Below are 24,468 nucleotides of genomic sequence, written 5' to 3' on the forward strand. Positions count from 1 at the left end.
GGTTAGAAAGATTAACTGGAAAACGAAGTAGGAGCTCCTAGAGAAAATTCTTGGGACTTCCTGGAAATTTCCTTAGCTAAATTCTTCAAAAAATCTATAATAAACCTTTATGGATTAACTAGGAAGAACCACTGTAGAAAACTTTAGAACGTCTTCTAGAATAACATCTGAAGGAATCGCTATTTGTTAAAACAAATAATGGAAAAAATCTCTGGATGAAATCCTGGGATAGTTCCTGAGAAAATACAGAGTATTTCCTGAAGATTTTTTTCAAACTCCTTTGAGCATCCCTTGTGAATTCACAGAAGGAACGACACAGGGAGAATTGGTGGAGGAGTTTCTGGAGTCACCGAAAATACGTAGAATAAAACTCTGTTATTTTCAGGACGAATTTCTGAAGGTGTATTTGGAAGTTATGTAAGTATATTAGTCTGACAGACCAAGCAAGACCTAGAAAAATAGGGAATAATCGGATAAATAAGTTTTGTAAATGCAGAATTGATGTTAACGAAGGTTTTCATATTTGGTAACGAATTCAAAAGAAAGAACAGTGCAACTGCGACAAAAATTAATGGGAATGAATAGAATAGTTCGAAACTAATCTAAGTAAAAAAAAAACACCGGCTTAAAACCTTTTCAGTCACTGGCAACCGCCCCTCCTAGCACCGCTCCGGATCGGCCATCCTAGAAAACGAAAAGAAATGGTTATTTTTCAACGGATCAGTCACAATCATTAGCTACTCACCGATGAATCGTCAGGTCATCGCTCGCTTGAATGTTGCTCATATCCTGCGGTGTCAGGAAGCAGAACTGGCGGTCGGGTCGCTTCTTGGTTTCGTTCAGTAGCAACATGGTCATCATGTGCCGATTGACCTGATCGGTAAACACATCGTACTCGTCCAGGAAGTAGAACGGCGTATCGACACAGGACCAGAGGGCAATCAGGAACGCCACCGTCGAATAGGACCGTTCTCCTCCCGAGAGCGACTTGGTGTTGCAAACCGCATTGGAGATGTTCTTGTCGCGGGGAACGACCGAGAGTGAAAGCGTGCCATTCTTCGTGTCCATCACAATTTCCCCGACGAAGCCTCGCAACTGCATCACCATCTGCGAATAATCGATTTTTTTTTTTTAAATTGCAATCAAAACTGATTTGGATCGAAAAACTGGGAAAATACTTACGTTGAATTTGTGCTTCACCCTTAAAGACATGTGCGATTTGAGCTTGTGAAGATACGCATAGCGCGCCGACCGGGAATTCGTCAGAAGCTTGATAATTTTCTTCAAGGAATCCGTATACCTTAGCGAAGTGTCCCGTTTCAGTATCTTGTTCTCCAGGATGGCCTTCACATCGACAATGTCATCGTTTGCCGAGTTGATGTTCCTAAACAAAGACAAATGATAGTATTTACTATAACTGTCTTGAAGCTAAATCATTAATTCAGAGCTGGTGGAAAAATGGTTTTCACAGGAAGGATTTTTTTAGTGGGAGCGTTCAAAAGCTACATGATCAGGACCAAGTGATGCGAGTGATGCGATTCATGTAGTAGTCAAAAAGTTGTATATCAGTGCGTCGACATTTTTAATGTCGAACAGTTCAAGTCATTTTTAGTAACTGCGACAAATAAATAAAAGAGTAGATACATGCACCACGCCCAGATAGCCGTAGCGGTAAACGCGCAGCTATTCAGCATGACCATGCTGAGGGTCGTGGGTTCGAATCCCGCTGGTCGAGGATCTTTTCATAAAGGAAATTTAAAAGTTCATGAAGTCTTAGAGAATTGTCTAATTGAATTGCTAATAGATAACAATTGAATCTGTGGATAATGTACTTCTAGATTTTCTGAAGGAATTCGTTAAAAAAATCAGACGAAATTCCCGATGAAATTTGTTTATGAATGATCGCAAGAACTACTAGAATAGTTGCTACAGTGTTATGAAACTAATAGTGGTATGACATCTTAAACAATTTAATCCATAAACGACTTTCTTCAAGAACTCTGGAGTACCCTTGTTAAGAAAAGAACTCTGGTAGAAGTTCTTATAAGATCTCATAAAGTAACAACCGGAGAACGTGAATTCCGAGCGGTGGACCCCATCGCCAACACTTCATTCAAATACCACATCTATTACAGCGGTGGCGACAGAGCAGAACGTGGAGTTGGCTTCATAGTGATTGGGAAGCAGATGAAGCGAATTATTCGGTGGAAACCGGTACGCGACCGAATCTGTGTGTTGAGAATGAAGGGCAAGTTCTTCAACTACAGCCTGATCAGCATATATGTGCCAACGAACGATAAGCCCGATGACATGAAGGATGAGTTCTATGAGAGCCTGGATAAGGCCTTCGGAGAGTGCACAAAACAAGACGTCAAGATAGTCATCGGCGACGCAAATGCGCAGATCGGGAAAGAAGATTTCTTCCGACCCGTCATTGGAACGGAAAGCCTTCATTCTGTTACCAATGATAATGGCCTGCGGCTAGTAACCTTCGCTGCTGCTAGAGGGATGGCAATCAGCAGTACCTACTTCGCACGAAAGAATATCCGCAAACACACCTGGCGACACCCGAGTGGCGATGCCTGCTTCCAAATAGACCACGCGCTGGTTGATGGGCGACATTTCTCAGATGTCATGGATGTCAGGACCTTCCGAGGCCCTAATATCGACTCGGATCATTATCTCGTTGTAGCTGAAATTCGGGCGCGGTTATCCAGCGTCACGAGTTTCAAAATAAACAGCACGGTGTGCTTCAATATACAACGCTTGTCGACTGATGGGGTAGCTGCACAGTACCACCAGCAGCTAGACGAGCAGTTGAGAAGAATCAACGTTGCTGGAGATAGCCTGTGGAACCCTATCCATGAAGCCGTGACAACAACGGCGCTGGAAGTGATTGGTATTGGTCAACGACGAAGACGAAACGACTGGTTCGATGAAGAGTGCCAGAGAATGACAGACATGAAGAATATCGCCAGAACCGTATGCTTGTGGCCGGTACCCGACAGAACAGACAGCGGTACAGGGCAGTGAGAGCCGAAGAAAAGCGAATCCACCGCAAAAAAAAAGCAGCACGAAGAAAGTGTGGTAGCTGAAGCTCAAGAAAGCATGAACCGGAATGATATACGGAGATTCTATGCAACGGTCAATGGTGCGCGGCACAATACCGTACCAGTGCCAGCCATGTGCAATGATCGAGAAGGGAATTTGCTGACCGATAAAACGGCGGTGGCTGCCAGGTGGAAGGAGCACTTTCAGCAATTGTTGAACGGTGAAAATGGAAATGTAGCGAGGAACAGGATGAACATAGATGATGACGATCAAGCTGTGGACCCACCGACCATAGGAGAGGTTAAAAAGGCTATCAACGACCTTGTTCCGACGGTAGCTCAGGGGAAATGGGGTTTTCACCGGATTGGAATTAAGTTGAACTGTGAACGCGTGGGTTAATTTTCAATATAACTTTTACTTTATTCACTTTGATTTCTCCGTGAGAACATAACTTCACGAAGCCTGTTAGTGGACTGTTGCTTGTTCATTCATGTCTTCCATCCAGCTGCATTTTCTCTTGAATCGACTGTACCTTTCACCTCTTCACACACGCTAGCAAGCTTTCAGTCTAGGCGCGCAAGCAGTCTACACACGAAAAGCTCTCACATTAAACCCTGCTATCCTGCGGTGCGTCGAGTACAAGATTTTTCTCAAACATACACCCCCCGTTGAGACCTTTGGCTCAACAAAACAGTAACTACTTCACTCTTCATCGATCGTCCAGGCTGAAGTCGCTCACTCATCTTCGTTACAGTACCTGCCGATGCTGGAAACGGACTATCTTCTACCAACACATCTCGCTTCTCTCGAACCATTTCGTTCACTAATTGTTGCTCTTGTAAATCCCTTCGCGTCACTCCATCTTCAACTAACAGCGTTTTCGATTTTGCTGCATCATACGGATTAGCCTTGAATTCGTTACACCATATTCGTTTTCCAGATGATGAAGAGATTGATGGTTCGCAACGGTTCCTCGTCATAACGAAAGAATCACCAAGCTGATACTTTTTGCCGTTGAATGAGAGTTGTTGTACACCACGTCTTCGTCCATTTCTCGCACGCTTTTTGACAGCTGAATCGAACGCTGCTGATTTAATACCGAGAGGATCGTTCTCGATTTCGGAAAACTTTTCCATGATCTTGCCAACTTGTGTGCGATAATTTAGTTGGCACTGTACTGCACGTGATGCATCCTTTTTCAACTGCGCTGATCCTCCAGCAATCCATCCAAACTCTGTTTCAGCCAACGTAATCGCAGTGTTCTCTATTTTCAGGCGTCCAGCCTTCACCAAGTCGAAGAATATCTCGTTGCCAATAATCATATCCACTTCTCCTGGTACATGGAACGATGGATCTGCTAACTGCAAACCTGTCGGTACCCTACAAGAACCGGCTCTGATTTCCACCTGTGGAAGCCTTGCTGAGATTCTTGGTACGACCAAGAAATTCAAATCACTCGTCGCATACGTATTGATTCGGGAGCGAATTTTCGTCGATACCAGATACTTCACTCTGGTCTGGATGTCGTTGAGACCGCTAATCGGAAAGTCGACGCGTTTCATCTTAAGCTTCAGTCTGTTGGCCAGTCTCTCTGTGATAATATGGCTGTCGGATCCTGAATCCAACAAGGCACGGCACTTGATGGTGGACCCTCCATGTCCGACTACCAAGACCTCTGCCGTTGATAGCAGCACTTGCCGCTTCGTTGTATCAATCAACGCGCACATCATTGTCGCACGCCGACCATCTGGCTCCTGTTGATTTGACTCGTAATCTTTATCAACTTCTGGCGTCGGAGACCTCTCTACACTATTCTGCCAAATCTCAGCCTCGGGATGCAAAAGGCTATGATGCTTACGACCGCAACCTTGCACCTTGCACCGTTGATTGGATTGGCAGTCATTGACTCGATGATTCAATTTCAAACAGTTGTAACACAAGCTCATCCTTGCGGCAATGGACTTGCGCTCCGAGAAATTCATGTCCTGAAATTTCATACATCTGTAGATGGCGTGCTCTTCCGGACAGCATGGACACGCTTCGCTACCCGTTTGCATGAACGATTTCAATGCTTGTGTTGGCGCTTTGATACCAGCAACACGCTGTTTCGCTTGGACCGTTGACTGCTGTACCTGCTGCTGTGAGCGGTTCGTACGCTGCAGAACGCGTCCTCGTTCACGAAGGAACTCCATAAACGTTTCGTATTCTGGTACCTCTCCTCTGGGTATCTTCATTTCCCATTGCTCTTGCGTCTCCTTGTCAAGCTTCTTGTAGAGGACGTTAAGCAGAATCAACTCCCCTAAACCTTCGACGGGATAGCTGTGACCATCCAAAGCATCAACATGCTTCGAACAAGTTTCAACCAATTGTGAAATCGATTTCCCACGGTTGTCACTGCTGATGACGGCGCAATCCAGAATAGCGTCAATATGCGTATCCATTATCAGCCGCTTATCCTCGTACGCGTCCTCGAGAATCTTCCAGGCCCTCTCGTAATCGTTGTTATTCACGACGTCTTGGTCGATCTTGCACTTTGCATCGCCTTCGAGAGAATTGCGCAAGTGCAAAATCTTCATCGCTGAAGTCTCGTTTGGGTACTTCGCCATAATGCTCTTGAAGAGGCTCTTAAAGCTGTACCAATTCTCCGGTGTCCCATCGAATTTTGGGAACGGAGCGTGTAGTTGCGGGGCAGCTGCTTGCACTACTATCGGTTGCTGGAAACCTGGAATGCTTAAACTACTTGACGTACCTGAATTTACGCGACATGCTTCTTGCGTTCGTGCAATTCTTGTCTGCAAGTCTACGTAAAGTTCGTTGTGGATATCCTCGAATACCGCGTACTCCTGACGTACTACGGTGCGCTGTTCTTTCGGCAGTAATGCCGAGATTTCGCTATGAATCCTGTCGAATTCATCCGCACATCGTCGCAGTGTTTCAAAGTGAAGGTTGAGCAAATGTATGCTCACACCTTCCCCTCGCAAAGACTCCTTCATTCGTATCAGCTTCTCCGTTATCAGATCTCGCCGATCTGTCAACATTTCCAACTTGGACTCCATCATCTTCTTCTGCTCGAGTACTTGCTTCGCAATCTTTTGATCTGCCACCGACGGAACTGGCAGCACGTTGTCACTACTCGATTCCGTTAGCTCTTCCAATATGTTTCTTTGCGATACACCTTTTAACACACCACGTGGTGTTTCACTTTCGCTCATGTTTGAACTTGTTCACTCTAGTTCAATCGAGTTCGCAATGCGTCACGGACACATTCCCACAAATCACCACTCGTGTCACGAGCACGATAAACGCTTTCAAAATGTTTCGTCTTTGACCTCAGCCGAAATACGCACCCGGTGCGTACGAATGTTCACTTACTCCTGTGCCACGGGCACAATCAATTCCTAAACTCAGCCACGGGCTGCACGAAGCACTCGCCGGACAACATCACGCCACGTACACGCTCACTGATTGTCTTTGGCCACGGGCCACTTCATACATTGTTCGCTAATAGCCACGGGCTATTCCACTGCACACGGTGCAATTAACTTCCGGAAATTCAAACAGCCTACTGCCATTGGTACTACGCACACGGTACGTCGGATCATGCCACGGACACAATCTCAACCAATCATCGATCACGGATCGACGTGAATTCCGATTTGGCCACGGGTCACGCTTCTGCACACGATGCAGTAAATTTTTCCGAACACGCACTATGCCACGGACATAATCATTCGGTCACGGACCGCACTTGTGCACTTGGTGCTCTTCTTCCACACACGAAACAGCAACAACTTCCGGACACAACATCCGGGAAAACCACTCACAACATCCGGTTCGGATGGACCAAAATGTTCCGACGGTAGCTCAGGGGAAATGGGGTTTTCACCGGATTGGAATTAAGTTGAACTGTGAACGCGTGGGTTAATTTTCAATATAACTTTTACTTTATTCACTTTGATTTCTCCGTGAGAACATAACTTCACGAAGCCTGTTAGTGGACTGTTGCTTGTTCATTCATGTCTTCCATCCAGCTGCATTTTCTCTTGAATCGACTGTACCTTTCACCTCTTCACACACGCTAGCAAGCTTTCAGTCTAGGCGCGCAAGCAGTCTACACACGAAAAGCTCTCACATTAAACCCTGCTATCCTGCGGTGCGTCGAGTACAAGATTTTTCTCAAACAGACCTAAAGAATTGTAAGGCTGCTGGGAAGCTTTACCAGTCGATCCACCGAGTACTTCTGAAGGTATGGGAGGAAGACGAATTGCCCGCCGGCTGATTGGATGGCCTCATCCGCCCTATCTACAAGAAAGGGCACAGACTGGAGTGTGCCAATTACAGAGGAATTACCCTGCTGAATTCGGCGTACAAAATTCTGTCGCGCATCCTGTTTAACAGACTGCGACCGCTCGAGGAGTCCTTCGTCGGCGAATACCAAGCTGGTTTTCGTGAGGGCCGTTTGACAACGGACCAGATGTTTAGCTTGCGAATGATCCTAGACAAATTATTGATTTCAAGGCGGCGTACGACTCAGTGAAAAGAAATGAGCTTTGGCAGATAATGTCTGAAAATGGTTTTCCGGCGAAACTAAGGCTGATACGTGCTACGCTGGATGGTTCGAAATCAAGTGTTCGGATCGCAGACGAGGTGTCAACCTCGTTCGTGACGTTAGACGGATTGAAGCAGGGAGACGCACTTTCGAATTTACTGTTCAACATTGCACTGGAAGGTGCTATTAGGAGATCTGGCGTGCAGAGAAATGACACTATTATCACAAGGTCGCACATGCTCCTTGGCTTTGCGGACGATATAGACCTAATTGGAATTGATCGCAGGTCAGTGGAAGAGGCCTTCGTGCCTCTGAAGAGGAAGACAGCGAGGATAGGCCTGACTATTAATTCTACCAAAACGAAGTACATGGTTGCAGGTAGAGATAGAGTCAGGCATGGTGGTGTAGGTGATGAAGTAGTGTTTGATGGGGATGTGTTTGAAGTTGTTGAAGAATTTGTTTACTTTGGAACACTTGTGACATGTGACAACGACGTTTCCCGCGAAGTGAAAAGACATATTGCGGCTGCGAATAGGGCATTTTACGGACTACGTAACCAGCTTAGGTCCCGCAGCTTGCAAACGGAAACAGGATTCGCCCTGTATAAAACATTGATTCTTCCGGTGGCACTAAGCGTGGACATTTAAAGAGTCAGACCGGAAAGCTCTCGGTGTTTTCGAGCGTAAAGTGCTGCGGACAATACTCGATGGGAAACTCAAACATGGTGTGTGGCGCAGACACATGAATCACGAGTTGTATCAAGTGTACAAAGATGCGAATATTTTCAAGCGTGTAACAAACGGCAGACTTCAGTGGGCTGGTCAGTTAGTGCGAATGTCGGAAGAAATAATTGCGAAAATAATATTCAGCAGTGAACCAGATAGAGGTCGGCGGCATCGGGGAAGACCACGAATACGCTGGCTGTACGCAGTGGAAGAGGACCTGGCGACCCTAAACGTTCAGGGCAACTGGAGAAGTTTCGCCCAAGACCGCCGAAGATGGAGCTCTACAATACGCCCGGCAATGGCGTGATGCTACGCTGTAGCCATCACGGTAAGGTAGGTAAAGTAACAATTGGAAGGAACACTAAAGGAGTCCAAGAAATTATTATTATTCAGAACCGGCTGCACCAATTTGCTTCATTTTTTCACAAAATACTCTCATTAATGTGGATATCCGAATACGATAAAAATTCTGTAGCCTGAGAAATTAACGTGGGTTATGGCTACGCGTCGGTCCCCCAAGGAGTTTTGGAATATCTTCGGATCTAGATGGCCAATGATCAATATCAACACAGATTCTAAAACTAGAAGAGTTTTATAAGATCTTGTGATAAAATGGTGCAAAAATATCGAGAAACAAAATAAGTTATCGCGATTCGAATTTTGTTTTTTGCGGTATAAAATGAAGCTGCCGGTAGAGGGGTTTAAATAGAGACCGTTCTATAAAAATTTAGAGACTACCATTTAAATAGTTTCCAAGTCTGCTATCAGCCATGATATCTGAACTTACTTTATGCGCTTCTCCGTGGACGAAATGGCTTTCTTGAGTTGCTCCTGCGTTTCCTTCACCTCAACTCGTTCTCCGAGTTCCTGCGCAGCACTTGTCGCTGCTGCCAGCGCCTGTTTCCGTTCATTGCGTTCCGCTTGCATGGTTTGCACTTCCTCCTGTAGTCGGTTCAATTGTTGCTGTTTAGTTTTGGCATTCGCCTGCATATCGTGTCGCTTTTGCATTTCTGCGTCGATCTTGTCCTGAATTTCCTGTATCTCACTTTCAATCTTTGTCATGTGATCCTTCTTCTCCTGTATGATCCGCTCTTGATCGGTTATTTCGTTCACCGATGATTGCAGCTTGGATTTTTCCTGTTCCAGTTCTTCGTTCAGCTTGATTTGCGAAGCTTTTAGTTCTTCCAGCTCGTTCTGGAGGGTCATGTCTTCGGATTCCGCTGGGTATTCAATCGCTTTTAGCTCGTTGATTTTCAGTTCCAACGAATTCAATTCTTGCTGCTGCTTGGCCATCTGCCTTTGCTTGTCCTGCAAGGCTCGCTCTCTTTCACCCAACTTCCGCGTTTCTTCTTCAATTTGATGTTTGATTTCGTTCAATTCCTGATCCAGTTGTTGCATTCGACGTTCGGTTTGCTTCTTCAACTCTGTCATGTTGACCTTAAAATGAAGATAAATGAATTATAACATAATTCTAATGAACAGTCAATAGATTTACCTGCAAGTAACGTGCCGATTTCTTTTGCAGACCGTAGCTTCTGTAATTTGGCATCGGGAAGAATTCGGAAAATGGTTCCATCACAACCACTTTCTGCAAGTTCTTCGGAACATTTTCCGTGTGGCTTGTGAGATCCATTGCCAAGTTCTGGTCGTCAACGACAAGGATGGTTTCAATTTTAATCTGATCGATCAGGCAGTTCATCACCACCGGATCGCTCACATTGATCAAATTCATCAGCATGTGAGCATTCTGGACCGTTTCAACGCGTCCACTGCGGACATCGTACACTTCCTTGTGGAATCGGCTGGTTATAATCGAACGGCCCCGCATTTCCGGGAATTCTCGTTGGATCAGCTGGTTCAGTGTATTCCGATCGGCGTCCGAATTCACATAGAACGCTGTCAGTATTCCGGGGGAAATGACGGTTTCGATCATGGCAGTCCACTTCTTGTCCTTTACCTTGATGTACTGTCCTAGAGGACCACGAGGAAGCTCGGTAAAGCGACCTTGCTGATGCATTTGTTTGATCTTGGCTACGAAAGCGGGCATATTTTGACCGAATACTGAGAGATTGTCCCGGGAAGAGCTTTCGAATTGCTGGAGCTGCATTTCAGTGCGCGCTAAAAATAAATGGTTGAAACCAATCATTTTTGAATAAGCAGTTCTTAAAATTTCATCACCCACAAGAATGTAGGAATGAATAACAAAAACTTACGCTAACGGGAGGTTCTAAGCTTTTTTAGAAGGTGCAATAATGAAAACGGATATTGCAATGCTCGGTGAAGCGATTCCATTTTGTTGGCAAATATGCTGAGTCAAATGAGCTGTGCAATTCAGTTGAAGGCATCTGAATCAAAAGCATTCCAATTTATCGATGTGTTAAGGTGATTATAGAACGAAGTCAAACCTCAAATTTTCAAAAGCACAAGATTTGAAAACCAAACAGCGCTCCGCGATGAAAATTTATCCCATTTGTCACCACCAGCAAGCAAGCAATTTGATTGGTTTTCAACGCGAACTGTTGTCAGATTCTCCAGTCTTGTGCACTTGAAAATTCAAAGTTTGGCTTCGTTTTATAATCACCGATTTAACGCTCGCTTGAACACATTGAACTAGAAAGTTGATCACGTTCAACTTTCTTTCAGTTCAACTGAGTTGTTCATGTAGGTTGAATGGAAGCGTTCACATGTTCAATTCAGTTGCATTCAAGTGAGTTGCACATTTTACTCTACCTATGTAAACACCCCAATACTGTTAATGGAAAGTATGCCAAATTACTGTTACATCAAATACGTTTTATGCCAAATTTCATTTATGTAAGGTACCGTGGGGCAAGTGGGTAATGGATTTCGCATAGATGGGATTCTTCAAATTCTAGAGACCTTGAACTAATACAAATGAGGTCGTGTACAGTGACGATTCCCTAACCTCAAATCTACCTGTTCCACGATCAGAAATTCTTGAATTTCAGCAACAAATTTGCATGTAATGAGTAAAGATTTGTTGGAAAGGACGATTTCAATAATTAACTTTTAGATTTATAATCTAAATTTGCCGAAATAGCCATTTTTAGAGTCGTAGAACAGGTAGAAAGTGAGGTTACGAGTCGCCACTGGTCGTGTATAATTTTTAGCTTGACTCCCACCAAATGTAAGCAGTATACTGAAATTGATTTTTATGTAAAATTGAAGAAAAAAGTACAGAGAAAGTTTTTGAAAAATGTTTCTTTACTTTTCACTTGCCCCACAGGCGGGGCAAGTGAAAAGTTTATCGTTTTGAACAATAAATCCAAAAACCAACAGTTACATTCACGATTTCTACTACCTTTAACATTTGTTAAGGCGTCCCAATGAACAATAACATAAGTAACATATAAACAAAGAAAACTTTTTTCTTGTTACTTGAATTTTCTTCTGTTCAGTTATGTTTGTTGAAATGATTCGACAACATTATAACTGCAACATTTCCAATGTTGATTCTTACATCATGGGACAGCAATGGCATTTCTGCTCTGTAGAATTACCACCGCTCGTTATTTGTTTTTAAGAAAATCGGATATGAAACTCTTCAATAAAGTATTTAGAAACTTTTAGATGTGGATACACCTATACCCCATTTTTTATGTTTTGTACTAGCTTTACATAGACATAGACATTCCACGAGATTTCCGTGCGTTCTCTTATATTGGATCTTTTTAATCAACGTCTTCCTTTTAATCGGCTGTCCGAAGTAAACATATTGATATCGTAATATTTGGCAACCTTATTTTAGAGAAGTTCCATGATTTGACCATGATAATAGCATTTATCGCTTTGAATATACTGCCCATAAATGCATAACAGTCTCACGTGACTTTTTGTCATTTTTTAGTTAATTACGAGAAACGTCATTAAATTGCATGTACTTTCATTGTATTATAAGAAACTAATACGTTTGTTCTAGAAATGTAAAACAATATCGAACTTGGACTGTCCCACGTTACTAATAAACGCATGTCAGTCTCGCGACTTGTGTGATAAGGACTTGCGACAAATTGTGTTGATAAGTAAGTCAAGTAAAGGAAAATACACTTAGGGTAAACAGGTATAATACGCCCCCCCCCCTAAGGAAAAACTGCTCTATTGCACTGGCAAATGCATTACTCTTATAGTTGTTGGTGTCAAAGTGTTATTTTCTTAGTTGGTCATGCATGCAACTTTCTCTGGCCAGGTAGCTTATAATAAGAGTACAAGACGTTTTCTGTAAACGGTCCAAATTTTAACGTTTCAAAACAAACCGGGCAATATGCCCCTCCCGTAGAAAAAGTTCCGCAGCGTTGTAGAAATGTTTCCATGAAGAATTCCACCACTTGCTAAGCTTTAAAGGGTCTATTAGCAGTCGTCTTCCGGTAAAAGTTTTTGTAATAAGTACAATAGTAAAGGATGGGCTTCAATTACAACGAGACTTGCCTATCGGACCCAAAATTTTGCGCCAAAAAGCTGATTTTCGATATTTTTGGTTTTCCAATTGGTTGTTTATACTTCCCAAAGATCTTATATGCGCAACATCATTTTTTCGCGGATATTTAAGATATGTAATCATATTTACGTGTTAAGGTGAAGATGAATCGAAGCCAAAGTTCAAATTTTCAAGAGCACGGATCTGGAGAACCAAACATCCATTTGAGCTGAAAACCTAATCGATTGGTCACCACCAGCTAGTGACCAATCGATTAGGTTTTCAGCTTTGATGGATGTTCGGTTCTCCAGATCCGTGCTCTTGAAAATTTGAACTTTGGCTTCGATTCATCTTCACCTTAAAGAAGCCTCAATCCCTTGAAAATAAAGTGGGGCGTATTACCCGGTTGGGGCGCATTATACCAATTTACCCTATCCACAATTGTTGCCCTAACCCAGAGTGGTCAGAAAAAATCTACGACACACTTGAACGGAAGAATCGTTTGATTCAGCCAGATGAAATACAAAGCTATTGGATTTCCTTGGATCGTCTTCCTCGTACTTGTACCGACGCCGCCTTTGAACATCTACTCGTTCCACGCACTGGCGTATATAGCTGGTTTGCTCTCGTGAATCCAATGCCTAGAGCAACGTGTTAAGACGAATACGGGTTTTCTTCGGTATTTTAAGCCCGTAGTTCATTATGCACCCACAAGTGACTAGGTTTACTTGGTGCGATAATCGACACTTCTTGGCGTTGTGTATCGCTTTCATTTTGTTGTTCTCTTGCGTTTTTGGCAAATTCATCAACGGCTGTTTTACATCCGTCTGAGTCCATTTCATTACTCCCCTTCACACATATAGTGTCCTCCAAGGATTTTAAATAGCTTACCCAATGCTACGTCTTCGGTGGAAACTGAAATATGCCAGCGAACTTGTCTTCAGAGCCCGCGTCATTGTCCAACGGGACGCCATCGGCTAAATTCCTGCACTCATCCTCGGAACTATCAGAAGTACCATAACTTTTCAAATAATCGAGAGCAGACATTTTCGCGACTTTGAATGTGGACACTAAACTGTCAAAACAACAATAATACACATGTAAAGACCGGTGCATCATAGTAAGCACTGATACTGTTATGCGTTTATTCTCGTACATTCAAGAGCAAATAAACGCATATCAGTCACGCGTACATTTTTCCGTATATTAACTAAATATTTGAGAAAATTAATAAACAAAATGTATGTAATACTGTAATCAATAGTTCATTGCACTATTTGAGTTCAAATTTGGGTGCGAAACCATCGTATCTTCAATATAATTGGAGTAAAGAAAGCATGCAGGTGTTCACGACTTCTATCGCGTTTTTCTTGGGTGCGCTGTTTTGCTAGTGTGACTGGTATGCATTTATGGGCAGTATAGTGTTTCTTGAATTATCAGCACGTTATGTTGTTCTATGATAATTGCGAACCTTGAATACTTATAGCTACCTAAAGAGAAAACACAAATTCAATCTCTAATGAGAAACTTTTCACTTGCCCAACGTGATTAGAAAACTGGCGGTGTTTCAATTTAGTTATTTTTAGGTCTATGTCGAATTAATTCTAAAACTTTTTTATTGGAGTTTAAAACTGTCAGAGGGAACAACTAAGAAGTGGTACAGAAAATTATTTTCCACAACTTTTTTCCACTGAAAATATTCAAATAAGAAATTTCAGAAATCTCTTACCTATCGTAATGTTCTCAGTGGCCTCAAAGGTTTACGCATGAGTTTGAAACGTTTATTCACATATTCAGTAAAATATATCAATTGTTTTCACTTACCCCATTTACCCACTTGCTCCGCGGTACCTTAGTTATAATTTGCAAAACAGTGACATGTTATGTTAGTTCTTTATTAACTTTAAGTCATTTCATTTTCATTTTCATTTTGCAGCGTTTGGTGGGGCAATGAGAGCGCAAGTCAGTCCAAAGCCGGGGTAAGGGATAGGTAATGGCCGTAATAGTCTATGCGGACCACTTGAACACCATCGGAAAGGATAAGAAGGGTTGGGGTAGGGTATAGGGAATGGAGAAGACTTGGCACAGTAATGCGATTAATGCTGCAAAATGTAAATGTGCTGAAAGCAATTTAATTTGAGTTTTGAAGTTTGATTTGACTTATTAAAATTCCAAATAGATCGGCCATTGTACAAGTAAGAAAGAATATGCTGATCGCTTTCTAGAAATTTTATAAACAACAAAATAATAACAATATGAGAGTGATGCTAAGGGCTGCTGATGGCACAATGCGACGCTTTAGGAGATTTTGATACTGATTGAACATTACTATACAGAGCGCAATTTAATCGATGGTGATAACTTTACAAACTTTATCTGTTTTTACACTGATTGACGATGCTGATTTATATAAAAATATTTTAAAAATATTTGATATTAGTTCATTTATTTGTGTGATCTAGGTGTTAATAATGGAAAAATTTTACATACCCTTGATAAAATACTTCCCTGACCAGAAATATTATATTTTGAGCGCCCTTTTCGAAGCTATTCTATCCAGGTATCCATGTACTGCTTTCAATCCTGAAATTATTCTTATTGTGCATGCTCATGCATTATATCAGTGATGCTCATAATCATGCAACAGATAAGAAGGAGAGAAAAAGAGAATATAGGAACAGTGATTAGTAATGAGTTAATTATGTAGTTTTGTTAGAATTATAAACAATTAAACAGCAGTAATGAATAGCTTATAAAATTATTTTGCAGCGTAGCTGAGCCTTTCGGAACATAAGACCGATGTATAAAAATAATTTGTTTCGAAATTGTCCGCGTGGTCTTCTAGTGCCCCTATTAGATAAGAATCAGTCATAGACATACATACCGAATGCTCGCCATGACCCTATGACCAACATTTGTATATGTATAGACTTAGCTGATGTGGCTTTTCGAATAGGTAGTTCTTTCACTCATTGTATGTCTTCAAAACCTTGTCAAGTATAGAAAATTAATTTTATTTCATTTATTACTACATTGAAGCTACATTGTACTTATTAAGTATTAGGTATTATTTTATGTTTTTATCACTATTGATATTATCAAGGCCAGAATTCCCAGTGAGTGAAGAATTTTATAGTACTAGAACACCATAGAAGATCGCTTAACATTACCTAATCATGGAACGGCTTTTTGCTCTATTATTTTAGGTAGATGCTATTGATCTCCCTTTGCTCCTATCCGCAACCCGGTGCACGCGCCCTGTTGGTTTTCGAAAACCTCGTAGAAGATTACAAACCGTCAATGGCATTCCCAATTACTACCCCACATTGCACATTCAAGAGTCTGACTGTGCTCCTAACCCACCCTCAGTTTGTAATCTTCTCGCCAGTTTGAAATTATATTTTCCCGAAGTGAAAGTAATTTTGATGAGTGATAGCCTAGTGCAGCCCAACTGCATAGTACAGTAGTTTAACCAGAATCTTAAGGTCAGAAGATGAAATCTAAATTTTGTAATAAAAAGGTTGCCATTGCTTTGAAATTTACCCAACATCTAATCAAAACTACTAACAACAGCGATCAATCATCAAAATTCATCGCTCCCTGGAAAATATAATCCCAAGCCCAGGGAGTTCTTTATTAACTTTAAGTCATGTCAAGAGAAAAATTGCAAAAAAAAAAAAAAAAAAAAAAAAAAAAAAAAATAGGAAAATACACGTAGGAAAGTCAGTCGAGTATACCCTTTCCCATTAATTGATCTAGGGTGTCTTGTAGTATTTTTGGCAGCAAATTTCAGAAGATTTAGCTGACAAAATAAAACCACGACGAAGATAAAAAAACGTATAAGACATTTTCAACACACATTAAATAATTTCAATCATAAGTATATACGTCTAATTAGAAATTTCAAAGTATACTCAAATATGTACTTACTTCGCTCATGCTGCTTGGAAACCCGTTTACTGTTGGCCTCGTCCTTAGTTTCCCTGATTTGGTTCAGCGTGTTGTGCAAAATATCCACATCTCTTTTAGCGTTCTCCACCATTGCCTGCAAATCGCGCTTTTTCTCGCTCAGTTCAGACAACTGCTGCTCGTTACGACGCTTTTCATCGGCCATGCGATTGGATCCCCTGGAAAGGGTAAAAAAACATTCAGAATTTCATCAACATCAATAAAGTGTCGGTCTGCTTACGACTCGCTACGCTGTTTTAAGTCCGCTTCCAGATTCTTGATGTCCTCAGCTTGTCGTGCCAACCGATCCTTGACCTTCTTCATCTGACGACTCTTGTCCGACAACTGTTCCTGTAAACTCTGGCCCACTCTCCTAGCCTGCATGTACTTGTCCTTTACCTCTGCAAAGCCCGTCTTCTTCGCGTCGATATCGTTTCGAAAGCGCTGTATTACGCGGTCGATTTCTGCTTCGAGCGCCTCCCTATTCTGGATGGCATTCATGTGCTCCTTCATCGTGTTCACCTTCTCACGGAGCTTGTCCTCCACTTGGGAACATTCGGTGAATTGATCAATCACCACTCTCCATCCCAACTTCAGGCGGGCAAGTTTCACTTGATCTTTCCACTTCTCAACCGATTGCAAATTTTCGTACTTTTGTTGCATCTCCTCGATCTCCCGCTCAATGTATTTCAAACTTTTCTCGTTGCAATCCAAATTATGCTTGGCGTTCTCCAACTGGGGAGTGCAACCGTTCAGTTTGGCCGTAATGGAATCGATTTGTGTGGCTTTGAGGAACAAATTGTACTGCTTCTTTTCGTCGGAATCCTTCAAGAACGATCTTGCCAAATCTTGATTCAATACGCAAACGGGATTATCGACCTGGATGTTGAGGAACAAAATCATCTTCAACAGATCGCTTCGGCTCTGTGATATCACTCGCCCTTGCTCGCTCTTCAATTTGTAGCTGGTGGCTCCGGAGGCGTTGATTGTGCGAATAATAATGATTCTGTCCCCGTACACATCTCGCTCATACGCGTCGAAACTATCGTTCCCCAGGTGGATCTCAATGGAAGCTTGCGTTTCTCCATGCTTGATGAGTTCTATCGAAAGGAGATGTATTACATTGGACAAAAGGTTTATAAAACATTTAAACGTATGCCTTCAAGGTTGGTAACGATTGCGTGTTTTAAAAAGAGAGATCTCATGCATGACAACATAAACCAAAAAGAGTAAACAGGAACCAAGAAGAGACCAAAAAATAACCATAAAAATGCACAGGACCACGAAGCTAAACAGAAACCAGAAAATGAGAGTTTTCATACAATTTTACAACATCATTACAATTTAAATAATGCGGCCAGGCCAGACATTTCTACTGTGATATTTATAAGAGATTTTAATTACGCCAATTATTACTTCCCATGTAACTATTTGAAGCTGCTCAAACGCTTTTATAACTAATTCAAATCAGCCTTTGTTTGAACAAAAGCTGTTCATAGCCTCCACACACTTTTATTCAGCTTTTAAACATCTAATTCTAGCGATTTTATTCAGCCTTTAGCTTAATTGAAGCTATATGGAAGGCTGAATAAAGGTCTAGCATGCACTTATTCAAGCTTATTTCAATAACGATAATTCTATTTTTAGAACAGATGGCAACCTTCGAAAGCTTAACAATCGCTTATTTATCCATTATTCAACAATAAACCAAGAAAAATGTTGGTGCATAGTTTTGGGTTCTATCAATGCCACTAACAATTTCAAACACATAGAGAAACGTGTGTATAGACGAAGATTATTAATAATGAACAATTGAGAATTGAGCTCGGATTCACTGATTATAACCACTTACCTTGTCAACTACTCCACACGAGACTGTGTGAACATCATTCAGAGCAAAGGAATGACTTGTCGACGTGTCTGAATAAGGGCTATGTTAAAGGTTGCATTAAGGCTGGAGAAGCGATATCAGTGCCATGCGAAAACACTCAAGTTAGCTGTCAAAAGTGTGTTGTGATTTTTTTTTTTGAATATCTGCTGTTTAATTGTTGTCAACTATTTCTACCGCTTCGTTCAGTTAATGAAAAATGTGACAAAGAAATCTTCGTAATAGAGTGTAGTATTTCATTTTGTTGTTAGCCAAGCTCATCGATGCCGAATTCGGGAGTTTTTGTTTCGACAAAAGATAGGTCTGTATGCGTTTAAAGCATTCCCGCTTCGTGATGTGGAGATTTGTTGTTCAACGAGTTCAATGAAACAGTTTTAAAATAAACATCAATTTCGTGTACGACCCAAACATTTGTGAGTATATTTTTATTAATCTACGACAGGACAATTTTTCTATAGTGGAACATCCATATTTGATTAAAGCACTAAATAACCTTCAATCAATGTCATTAATGCTGGCTGAACAAAAGTGAAAACTGTAGATGGAAAATAGTTTGTTCAGCTTGATATTCAGCTTTGAGTGTACTGCTGAATAGGAGTTTTTTTTTTTCTATCTTTACTAACGAGATTTTTAGCCCTGGGCTAGTTCATCTCGGGACCTTCCGAAGGAAGACGTCACTGAAATTTTTAGTGACTATGGGATGGGATTCGATCCCAGGTCCTCGCCGTGAGAGGCGTGTGTTCTAACCACTACACCAGGTCCGTCCCCGTTTTTAATAGGAGTGTTTAATAAGCTTTTCTTCAAATTATTGTTCAGCTGTCACGGTGTTCAGCCTTGTACACCATTGATCAGCCAATGCTCAGAAATTACTCTTGTTGTTCAGCTTTCATTGTTACTTGGGTTGTTTCTAAATATAATAAAAAACTAATTCAGATAATTGCCAAAGTTTCCTTCAAGTATTACTCCGAAGATTTCGGCAGGAGTTTATTTTGTAATTAGTTTACGGACTTGCTTAAGTTCTTAGCTCTCAGGGAGTTGTTCCATCGATTACGGTGTTTCCAGAGAAATGTCAAGCATATCCGGAAAGTATTCCTAAAAAGAATGCGATAGTGATCTCTGATCAACTATTCCTGTTGAACTTTTGCAATGATCGATAAAAGAAATCCTCGACTCTTAAGGAAGTCATGCTTCATTTTCTAGATACCTAAAATGGCAAGGCAATTTTTGAAAAAAGTATGGGCCACCCAAACAAAATTATTATAGCTGAATACCATTTCCGTTACGGCCAAATTATTTAAAAAAAATGATGAATTACTCATACGAAATTTTATCGCTGACGAATTATAACTTTTGACAGCAATAGCAATTTTCAGACTTGTTCAAATAGGGCTCCAGGAGTTCCTTCAGGAAAATTCCAGAGATGCCTTCAAAAATTCCATTCGAAAAATCTCCAGAAACTCTTCCAGAGATTTCGCCAGGCATTCTTTCGAAAATTTACCCGGAGATTTTACCAAAAAACCTCCAAGATAATCTCCATCGTGAACAGCGATCTAGGGATTTTGCCAGCAATTGATAAAGGAAGATCTTTGGTTCGACATGATACATTCCAGACCGGTCGTTAGCCGAAATGTTGAAGAATTAGATTTTACAGAAAATTTGCAAATGAATCGAAGAAAACGCGTGTGATCCGATTTACGTTTTTTATTCAAACTGATGTTGACTGTACTTTCTCTTTTTCAATTTCAATTTCAATTTACACCGTCTTCAGCACATAGGCTGTACAGACTGAATGCAATCACTAACATTAGGCAACGGACAACACGAAACACCCAGTAGCCCAGTGATGAATTTCTCATTTGACAAAAAAGCTTCCACCGACTGGAGCGGGAATCGAACCCACACCCCGTGGCACAATACGCCTAGACGACTGGTGTCGCTAACCGCAAGACCACGAAGCCCATGTTTGATTTATGTCATGGTGTCTACTTATTTAGATCTGAATGAAGAATCATGTCTTTTGAACTGTCACAGTTTCATTATCTATATGATGGTCTGAAAATGTCCACATGACACCCTACCGGAACCGATCCCGGTATATTTCTATGCAAAACTGCCACTAATATAAATTGGATAGTTTATAATGATCATTAGACATCTATAAACTAGATAGAATGGAATGTCTGTAGTGCCAACAAAACCTTCAGAACTCTAGGGATCAAATTCGCCCCAGTGATCAATTTGCCCCCGGATTACAGTACTTATCATTGAAGCTTTTTTTGAGGAATCAGAGAACAAGAAAACCTGTGGAATAATCAAGTGAATCTTGCAAGGTTGTTCTAGAGAATACAAGATTTTGCACTAGCATTCTTTGTAGAAAAGGGAAAAAAAACCTATGAGGCCTGCAATTTGAGAAGAGACTTGGAATAGTGGCCATTAGAGTGGTTCAAAAAATCGTTTCAATCGAAAACTGAGACTGCACAAGCCCTTCAAAGTTTGTATGGGTATTACTATGGAAAAATTGCTGGCTTTCATTCAATCGGTCATAGTGTTCGTCCATGTGCTCTTGACGGTTAGAGCTACACTGATACTGTTAGACACTTTTATAAGCTACAACTTTGCCGAAGACCGTATTGAAATCCAGCATCTTCTCTTCATCGTAGCATTGTTAAATAACGTGTATATTAATTCATTTGCTCGATAACCACAAGCTACCCACTTGGTTCCCAATGACTTTTAGGGCGAGATCTTAAATCAAGCGAGATTTGAGGATTTATTTTTGGAAAAAAAAACCGGAGGAATCTTTTGAAAATCTTCTAGACTCTAAAGCAACTTGAGAAATCGGCGGACAAATTAGTGGAAATATCTCTAAAGTCTGTAGAATTGTCAAAATAATCCTTGTCGAAATTACTGGGAGAATATTTTGGGGAACAATTGGTAAGAAATCTTTAGAAGAATTCCTGGAGGGATGCCAAAAGTATTGCAGGAGATATTTTTGAACGAATTCCTGAAGCTTTTCCTCCAAGAAATTTGAAAAGTTCCTGAAAAACTTTATAACTCCAGAAAGTGACTTAGGGGCCGCTAGAGACATTAAGATACATTAAAACAGTGACCAAGGCTCTAACAAAAGGCATGCTACCAACCCAGCAAGTGTCGTTTTAATAATTTAATCGTTTGGGAACTTGTGAATGAGGTTGCTACTTACGTTTGACGCTGCTGCTCCGATTGGTGAGATTGGCACTGCAGCCGAGGCCAATTGTGAGAGCCGCCAAGACCGCACTTTTTCCGCTGCCGTTGTTTCCCACCAGCAGATTGGCACGCTTGTTGAACTCCACCACCAGATTCCGATGGCACATGAAATTCTTCAGCTGCATTTTCAGTATCTTGCCGCTCCGTACGTATTTCTCGATGTCGTGGATGATAGCTCGCTCTACCTTATCCGCCTGAGGGGCCACAATTTGCACCTGTTGGCTCGATTTCGATCCCTGCAAATAGTTTCATTTGAATTGATGACCAATTTTTGATAGGCTAGATTTTTAGTTATTTATGGACCGGTTTGAATGAAATTTTCACAGTACATCAGACATAGATAAGTTGAATTTTGAGATATGTATATCGTGATATATCGATCACGTTTCCAAAAGTAACAACAATTGAAATAAAGTGAAATTTTTGAGTAAATTTTATTTTAGTTAAATTGGTACTAATTTTAATTTGAAATAATTATTTAATAGCTGTTTGAAAATGAAAGCTCTATAAAAAACTTGTCTTAAAAAAAAATATTCATCTCGTCTAAAACTAAACTCTGCTGACTAAATAACAAACTAAAAAATAGAACCTGGTACATACCGTCTCCTCGCTTTCGCTATCGCTGCTGCTGCTACTAGTGCTGACCTTCCGGATGCGGCTCCGTTTCCGGGACGAAGAAGTATCCGGCGATGCTCCACGCTTTCGGGAACTCATTATCGAATGTTGATTGTATTTTAACGAGTTTAAACTAATTTAACTGTGTTTTGTACTGATTTTCAGTGGACACGACCAGAAGCGAACTGTATTTAATCGTAAAAACCGTGTTTTAACAGGATTGCGAAAAAAAAACTGCCGAAACTGCTAACGGACGCCGACCGATTGCTGTCAATTTGTTTGTTTTGTTTGGATTCGTCGGCCGTCGCGCGAAATAGCATTGAGCGAACTGTGCTTGTATGATCGATAAACTCATGCTGCACGGAGAAACAAAAGTATTCAAAAGTGAGTTCAATCCACTCAAATGCGTTAACATTATTTCAAGCATTCATAATTGTTCTAGCTGTTACGTCTGTTTGTCTGTGCTTCAACCCAGGCGAAATAACAAAGCTCCTATTCACAAATTTCATAACGCTGAAGGGGATGGGAGTGTGTCTTGAAAATGTTACAGCTCATACAAAATTAGAAAAAAAAAAATCATACAAAATGCGTTACGCAGGGGTGGGTGGGTGTTAAAAATGGTCATATTTGGCGTTAGGAAATTTGTGAATAAACCATAGGGATAAGAGTTGCTGGGCAAGAGGCTAAGGACCACACAAAGGGGTCTATTTTATTTCTGCAGGTACGCGAGGTACCAATGGTACGCCATGCCCAGCCATGAGCCTATTCGCTCCCAATACGACAATTCGTCCGGTGGGGTGTGCTGCTGTCGTCATGATGATGGTTGACGAGAGCAATGTCAAACTCATTCATGGTTTCAAAACATTCGGAACAAAATATTTATTTTCTCCGCTTACTTCACTTATGTATGAAATTGAATGAGATCCAATGGTAGAGGATTCATTTATCTACCCAATGGTATTTTTGTGGGCAGCGGAGAATGCCCCGAAGCGTGTTTTATTCAAGCGCAAAAATCGCTCAGGCGAAAGTTCCAATGAAACTAACCTCACATATCCTGGTTTTCCAACCTCAAACTAGTACTTCTACCAGCCGGATCTCAATTTTTATGAAAGTAGTGCAATAATACAATAAACAAACGTATGTAGAACATAGAGAATGGATATTCCTACCTTTTCCGCCTAACTGTTTCACTGTGAACCGTCTTATATCAGGAAATTAAAACATTTTTCCCCACAGCGGCATGTGATGGATGCGTGAAAAATCAAATCTCGCATCATCTGACTAGTTGCGCTACCAAAGTATAGATGGCAAACAGTATGTTGCGTTTTGCGATTGAAAGCGTATAGGCAAATATAATGCACCACCATCGTAGAGGTCGCTGGGGAAGAATGAGTGAAATGTCACTGAAAATGTTTGTTTACGTCCAAAATTCAATAGACCATTTCCGTCAGACCTTGCCCCCATTTTTTATATTTTTCTTCGAAAGGCAATTATTTTTAATGATTATTGACGCTTTCAGATATTTTTTATATGCACTCCTGATTTTCTTACAATTTTTTGAAAATTTGGGAATTTGAGGTGAATTTCGTCATGCGGCACAGTTGTTTCAACCCTGTGGGTATAGAAAGTGGAGACTTTTCCTAAACTTTACAACATCCCTGCATTGAATGTTTGTAGACCCAACAAAATGTCAAATCCAGCCCAAAACAAAATATTGCCCATTGCACGGTGACGTCATCAGAAAATCGCTCTCTTTCCCTCCTTCAGGAAATCTGAAAACAACGGTGCCAGTACCCGTCAAAGTTGACAGGTACTGGCACCGTTGTTTTCAAGTTTTGTTAAAGAGCGAAAGAGAGAGAATTTGTCCATGAAATGCCTAATTGACTCGCTCCACTAAAGATGGCCATCATTGTAGCTGGAAAAAAAATTAATGGCCTTCTTCAACAATGAAACGACCACAACAAATAACCCATTCATCTCATTATCTGAAGCAGCTGGGGTTCGCCGGATG

General features: G+C 41.2%; 1 protein-coding gene across 1 annotated transcript; it reads right to left on the reverse strand.

The window, feature by feature from the left end:
- Nucleotides 1-498: 498 nt before the first annotated feature.
- On the reverse strand, nucleotides 499-22,771 carry LOC5575302 (structural maintenance of chromosomes protein 6). The gene is made up of 9 exons (XM_021853855.1): nucleotides 22,443-22,771; nucleotides 21,799-22,078; nucleotides 16,950-17,808; nucleotides 16,691-16,887; nucleotides 9,821-10,443; nucleotides 9,113-9,762; nucleotides 1,183-1,384; nucleotides 746-1,107; nucleotides 499-684 (listed from the first exon to the last, which is right to left on the reverse strand). Exons 1-9 carry the CDS (start codon nucleotides 22,554-22,556, stop codon nucleotides 660-662), a joined length of 3,312 nt encoding a protein of 1,103 aa, XP_021709547.1. The 5' UTR covers nucleotides 22,557-22,771; the 3' UTR covers nucleotides 499-659.
- Nucleotides 22,772-24,468: the final 1,697 nt, after the last annotated feature.

Source organism: Aedes aegypti, chromosome 3 (genome assembly GCF_002204515.2).
Source record: "Aedes aegypti strain LVP_AGWG chromosome 3, AaegL5.0 Primary Assembly, whole genome shotgun sequence".
Classification (NCBI taxonomy): domain Eukaryota; kingdom Metazoa; phylum Arthropoda; class Insecta; order Diptera; family Culicidae; genus Aedes; species Aedes aegypti.